This window comes from Diuraphis noxia, unplaced genomic scaffold (genome assembly GCF_037042655.1).
Source record: "Diuraphis noxia isolate RWA-SAM2 unplaced genomic scaffold, SU_Dnox_SAM2 contig0001, whole genome shotgun sequence".
Classification (NCBI taxonomy): domain Eukaryota; kingdom Metazoa; phylum Arthropoda; class Insecta; order Hemiptera; family Aphididae; genus Diuraphis; species Diuraphis noxia.
This window is the reverse complement of record NW_028301711.1, coordinates 19639207-19646287: the sequence shown is the minus strand read 5'-3', so window position 1 is coordinate 19646287 and position 7081 is coordinate 19639207. Positions and strand designations below refer to the sequence as shown.

The 7081-nt window shown below is 24.6% G+C and overlaps 1 protein-coding gene and 1 long non-coding RNA gene across 2 annotated transcripts; both read left to right on the top strand.

Moving 5' to 3' along the window:
• LOC107169695 (uncharacterized) lies at positions 1-626 on the top strand. The gene is made up of 3 exons (XR_016191705.1): positions 1-68; positions 195-281; positions 535-626. It is a non-coding gene; the product is annotated as an uncharacterized LOC107169695 (long non-coding RNA).
• Positions 627-1701: 1075 nt separating this feature from the next.
• LOC107171637 (uncharacterized) lies at positions 1702-2635 on the top strand. Its single transcript, XM_089228437.1, has 3 exons — positions 1702-1782; positions 1851-2013; positions 2514-2635. Exons 1-3 carry the CDS (start codon positions 1702-1704, stop codon positions 2633-2635), a joined length of 366 nt encoding a protein of 121 aa, XP_089084563.1.
• The last annotated feature ends 4446 nt before the right edge of the window (positions 2636-7081 follow it).

Genomic DNA, 7081 nt, shown 5'->3' with positions numbered 1-7081 from the left:
AGAGGTCTCATACAATAATATAGAAAATTGTTTAAATGCGGTATCTAATGAAAACCAAAACATTGTTGGTAAGTATTTTTTTTTAAATTGTATTATGTATAGTTTATATCTGATACATGTTAGGCAATCAATTGTTTAGCTTTAAAATAAAGTTCTTTGATCTTTCTTAAAATTACTTTTTTCGTTGTTTATAGTAATCAATAAAGGAGATAACCAAAATATTGATCTCAGTAACGGTTTCAGGAGTTTAATATCTACTGATCAAAATTGCATATCTTCAGGTATAAATAAAAATATTTTTATTGGTAATAATACCAAGTACTAAGGAGTTATATTAGCTATAATTAAAATGTATATAAACTTACATTAATTATACTAATAATGTTTTCGCAATGGTTTAATTTTTAATTTCTCTTAATATCTCATTAGTGATTTTTATTTTTTAAAACAGTTTATATTTGACTTAAGCAATTAAATGAAGCAATAAAACTAAAATTAAATAAAAACTAATCAGTTTATTTATATAATCCTTAGATGAATACACAGTTGATAACCATGACATTGGTGTTGGCAATGGTTTAGAAAATTTTACATCTATTGGTGATAAAAACCAAAACTACAGTCTTCCAGGTACAGTTATTTGAACATTTTAGAAAATAAAACATATTTTTGATTTGTATTATATATCTTAAATATCCAAGTGTTTAATGCAAAGTTTATCTAGTTCCAATAAAGAATATAAGTATTTGTAATTTAAAATACTAATTAATGACACCTGTAATTTGACTTAATTTTATTTTGAATTTTTACAAATTGTCAAAGTCTAACAATTTATTACTAAAATTACTTTGGATTAAATAATAGTTTTTTTTTTAATGTACCTATTACTAAACCACAAAATCTTGTGTGTTTTGCTTTAACCTTGAATAATATGTATTTTGATATACATTTTTAATTTTACTGTAAATTTTCATCAACATTATTATAAGTTAAATTAAATTTTAAATTATTCTTGATTTAGAAGAAACAGTTAATAATCTAGCAGATACCATGCAAGAAATTAATATTAATGATATTGACTTTGGGAGTTTTGTGTCAGCTGTTCAAAACAAACAGAAAACTCACATTTCTTCAGGTAGTTCTAATAATTTGAAAAATTGTTGTACAATATTTTTTTTAAATGTTAATATTTTAAACTACAGTTAGCTTAATTATAATTCTAATCATATATTTTTATTAAATATTCCAGCTAACATATTATTATTTTATCAGTCATAAACTTTATTATGTAGGTACCTATATAGGTATCTACAAGAAATAAAGAAATCTACTAAAATGATAAACTTACTTTTAAAAACACCAAAATAATTAAATATGTTAAATAATGAGTAAATGTAAAAAATTTTAAACATGAACACTGGTGTTACCCCTACTGGTGCTATTAATTTAGTTTTAAATGTTCTTAATAATCTACACCAGCATGTACCTAAATATATATTTATTACAGAAGTTGGAACACAGATATTGAGACAACTTCTTACTTTAAACGCCAGGAGTAAAGAACAAGGTGACTACCTTCATACAATCATGATGGTTGTAAACAACATTCAGGAAAAACAAGATATTTTATGCAAACATACTTCATCTATTGTAGTATCATCAACTATTAATAATGATGAGTTTGAAAATGTTTGTATAATAATGCTTCCAATATCAAATGAGTTATTATTAACAAATTTTAAGGACACTTTGATTAACAATAAAGCATTATATGATAAAATGGTAAGTTATTATGTGCAAATCAAAAATTAATTTAAATAATTGTGTATAAAAATGTGTTTATAATTTAGGTGAAAATGTTGGCCATGATTGGTGGTTCTAATTTTAAAGAATCAGTTAGACGAATATTAAGAAAGTTAATAACCAATGATTATGCTAAGTCTTTCAGTTACATAGGACATAAGAATAACAAAACTGCTTTTAATAGTACTATTCTGGCATCATTACTTACTAGTGAGCATTTTAAATTATTTTGTATTCATAATTTGTTTTTCAATATATACAATCCTATTACCAGACTTGGGCAGTATTCCTCAAAACAATATATACCTTAAGTAAAATTATTGTTTTTGTTAAAATTACTAAAGAAAAATAACACTCCTGATTGTGTCAAAAAACAACAAAGTATTCATATATTATGTTTAGAATACATTTTTGGAAAAGTTCAATATTTTATTTGGAATTCATTTAATAAGTAATTTACCAAAAACTAGCTATTATCTATTACCTATTATTTGTGGGTTAATCAATTCTGCAATTTTATTCTTTCAAATGTTGACAACTTACCCCGCACAACTATATAATGAATGTTCTTATAAGTTGGTAGCAATTATGCTAATATACTTAACTCTTGTATAGATATTTATAATATTAACATGATTTATAGATATGATAATAAAAAAGGCATAAAAAATTAATTAGTTAATAAAATTATAATTTATTATGTTTATTAGAAGCTATACATTCATCCGCCAACAATGCTGGTACTTCTGTCAAACAGATTGAGATAGTTGCGAGTATTTGGCTTACCAAAGCTAATGAAAGATGCAAACAAGCTGCAGCAGAAGTTCCATAATTTAAACTTGAATTTACGTATGCAATTATTTGTAAAAGACTTAAGTTTTAAAAACAAATTTTTTTTATTAATTTATGATGTTTTATATATTATAATATTAAAAATAACAAGTTGATGAAGTTTACATTTAATCTTATGGATAGATAAGGTATAGGTAACCTATAATAATATTAATATTCATATTGATGTATGTGTTTATTACAAATATAAATACATATTTATAATAAATGTATGCGTGTATTTGTTATTATAATATAGCTAAGTATAACTCATTTAGAGATATGAACATAGGCGCAAATAGGGAGTTACATTGGCGGGGGCTCAAGCCCTTTATTAATATATTCAACAGAAATCCCCCCCGCCCTCCAAATCAAATAAAAATATTACTTTTTTTTTTATTAGCTATACTATAGTATAAAATGATTACGTATTAATAAACATATATTTATTATTAACTAGATAATTGGTTACAATATTAAATTTATTCTTCTGTTGGATTTGGCAAAGTCATTTAAAACTGAGACCCTGTCAACATTGATATAATTTTCAATATTAATTATCCATAAACTGCTAAACTTTTCTTGGAGCATCGTTGATCGCCTCCATGTTTTAAACCTTCTCATAGCGGAAAAAAATTTATATTGACCATATTCTACACTTTTACAGTCATAGGGAACTGTCGAAAACAACATTTGATTATTAATAGGTACATTAAATTTTAATATAAGAGTAAATATTGGGGGGCTTGATGGAATCAGGCGGGGGGGGGCTTAGCCCCCCTAAGCTCCACCCTATTGCGCCTATGGATATGAAATGAATATTCAAAGAACAACTATAAAATTCTTAATAAAAATATTCTTTTAATATGAAGTGAGCAATTTACAATAATTATCCAATGATTATTATATGAATATTTGTACATATATATGACATGAATATTCTAAAAAAGATTAATAGAAGATAGAATATTCATAGAGTATCTATAGTCGACTCATTTTGCTAGTTTTGATGAATGTAAGCAGATCTATAGAGCATATTATATAGAACAATCACGGATAATAAATGAATAATACATGTCTTCTTTACGAATATTCTTATAATATACTAAGATCATCTATGTGCTACTTGTGGCCGATGTAAAAGTGAATATCCTTGGTGCATTATAGAGGTCAAAAGTAAAACTTTTTCCAACAGTTTAAAAAAAAAAAGGCGGGTAAGTCGTGGATGTTGCTCTGCTGTACAGTAGGATACAAGTGGGTTATTGTAATGGATGGAATTTAATTTGAATACAATGATATTATATCATTGTATACGAAAAGCGATTCTGAGCGAAGACGGTTTATCTGTCTAGGATATATTATAGATTATTAAAAATTTTCAAATCTTAGATTTAAAAAGAAATTTTTTTAATAATTTCTAGTTTAAAATAATTTGCGAATTTTCGTGATTTTTACATTTGCTGTTAAAGTTCAAACTTTGAATGCTTGTGAAAAAAAATTGTGCCAATGTATTTCTTTTATTTTGCAACTGCTATTGTAAAAATATTTTAGGAGCATTGTATTAAATTCTCAAATCTTAGAATTAAAAAGAAAAACTTTTATGAATTTTTATCTAAGATAATTTGAACATTGCCGTAATCTTTACGTATTTAGTCAAAATTTGAACTTTAAATGCTTGTAAAAAAAAATGTGACCATTCATTTCTTTTATTTTTCAACTGCTATTATAAAAATATATTATGAGCATTGTATTAAATTCTCAAATCTTAGAATTAAAAAGAAAAACTTTTATGAATTTTTATCTAAGATAATTTGAACATTGCCGTAATCTTTACGTATTTAGTCAAAATTTGAACTTTAAATGCTTATAAAAAAAAAATCGTGCCTACGAATTAATTTTATTTTTCAACTGATATTGTTAAAATGTTTTAGAAGCCTTGTATTAAATTTTCAAGCTTTTCTACCGAACAAATAAATTTTTATCGATATTTATAGAAAAAAAAAAACTAAAAAAGTTGAAAAATTAAAATGTCAGTAAACAGCTCAAAACAAAACTAAATATTTTGAAAATTTTATCAAATATATAAAATGCCTATATAAACATTGAGTGAAAATTTCAAGTATATGCGGTCATTTGTTTTAGAGTTACACCAAAATAAGGAAATCGCTAAAAGTGAAAATCCAATGCTGCAAAACTTTAAATTTCAAATGTTCATAAAAATTTAATTTGAATTTCCGGTGGAATTTTTATTTGTGATTAAGATTGAAAAACTTGTAAGGAATCTTGTATTACATTTTGAAATCTTAGATTTAAAAAGAAAATTTTTTATGAATTTCTAGCTTAAAATAATGTGTGAATTTTCGTGATTTTTACGTATTTTGTCAAAATTCAAACATTGAATGCTTATAAATAAAAAAATGTGACTATGAATTTATTTTATTTTTCAACTGTTATTGTAACAATATGTTAAGAGCCTTGTATTAAATTTTCAAGCTTTTCTGCCCTAACAAATAAATTTTTATCGATATTAATTTAAAAAAAACTAATAATGATCGAAAATTTCAAATGCGTATGAATAGTTCAAATTAAGTCGAACATTTTTGAAAATTGCATGGTGGATAGAATATACTTATATAAACATTCGGTGAAAATTTCATGTATTCGTCATCATGTATATGTCATTCGTTTTAAAGTTACATCAAAAACCAAAATCGTTTGTTACGAGGTAACTAAACGTAAACGAGGTACTGAAGTCAAAAATCGAAGCATTTTTACTGCCCAAAACGTGATGACAGACACAAAAAAAAAAAAAAACACACACTCATGGTAAAATCAATATATTCATCGCTCCGCTCAGAATCTAAAATGACAGAAAACGGGAATTTTTACGCAAAACCAGTTTTCGAACAAATCGATTTTTTTATATGGTTGTAATTCAAAAACTAATCAGTGTAAATACTTGAAATTTTCACCAAATGTTTATGTTAGGGTTATCTATATACAGTTTAATTTTCAAAAATTTTTGACTTTTTTTGAGTTATTTATAGACCACTGAAATTTTGACTGAAGTGTCGGTAAAAAAAACGTTGGACGACCAAAAAAACTTGAAAATTTAATACACGGTTCCTTATGAGTTGTTCTTATTGAAGCTAAAAAAATTTTTACGAAATAGAGTAACGATAATGATTTATCCTGAAACGATTTTAAATATTCGTTATTATTCAAAAAGTATAAGTCGTAGATACTTGAAAATTTTATCAGTTATTTAGATTGGCATTTTCATTACATGATTTAATTTTCAAAATATTTTGACTTTTTTGAGATATTTCTAGACGACTGAAATTTTCAATTTGTCTGAAAATTTTTTTTTGAAGTGTCGATAAAATTTTTTTGGCCCTATCAAAATACTTGAAAATTTAATACAAAGTTCCTCATTAGTTATTCTTATAGTGATTAAAAAATTATAAAATACATAGGCACGATTTTTTTTTATTAGCATTTGAAGTTCAAATATTGACTTAATACGTAAAAATTACGGCAATTTTCAAATTACCTTAGATAGAAATTCATAAAAGTTTTTCTTTTTAGATCAAGGATTTTAAAATTTAATACAAGGCTCCTAAAATATTTTTACAATAGCAATTGAAAAATACAAGAAATGTATAGTGACATTTTTTTTTTTTACATGCATATAAATTTTAATTTTGACAACATACGTAAAAATCACTAAAATTCGCAAATTATTATAAGCTAGAAATTCATAAAAAATTTTCTTTTTAAATCTAAGATTTGAAAATTTAATAGAAGATTCCTTACAAATTTGTCAATCTTTATCACAAAAAAAATGTCCACCGGAAATTCAAATTAAATTTTTATTAGCATTTGAATTTCAAATATTGACAGAAATTCGTCAAAACCATGAATATTTGCAAATTATTTTGTAGTTAAAAATTCATAATATTGTTTGTATTTTATCTAATGTTATAAAATTTAACACTAAGTTTTCCATAAGTTTTGCTTCAAATAGCTATAGAGAAAATTTGAAGCGTCATTATAGGAAAAATGCTTTGAGCGTTTGAGTTTTAAATTTTTATGAAATCGCGTAATGATAACGATTTATCCTCAAACCAGGTATATGTATATCTATGATAATATAAGGTATTATGAATAATGATAACTACATGCAATGTTTTTGGAAAAATTGATTAATCATGCCTTATGCAAAATGCGTCTTAATTGAAAAATAAAATATTTGTTTCAAAATAGAATATATGACAATATTTAAATATAATTTATCCTAGACTGACAAATCATCTCCGTCCAGAATCGTTTTTCGTATACAATGATAGGTACCTATCATTGCATTCAAATTTAATCCCATACATTACAGTTACCTACTGTACAGCAGAGCGACATCCACAACTTACCCGCTTTTTATTTTAGTTGT

Coding starts and splice junctions, on each gene's coding strand:
- LOC107171637 (XM_089228437.1), top strand. CDS start 1,702: ATGCTTCCAATATCAAATGAGTTATTATTAACAAATTTTAAGGACACT. Junction 1,783..1,850: donor AAGCATTATATGATAAAATG/GTAAGTTATTAT, acceptor TTTATAATTTAG/GTGAAAATGTTGGCCATGAT. Junction 2,014..2,513: donor TCTGGCATCATTACTTACTA/GTGAGCATTTTA, acceptor TATGTTTATTAG/AAGCTATACATTCATCCGCC.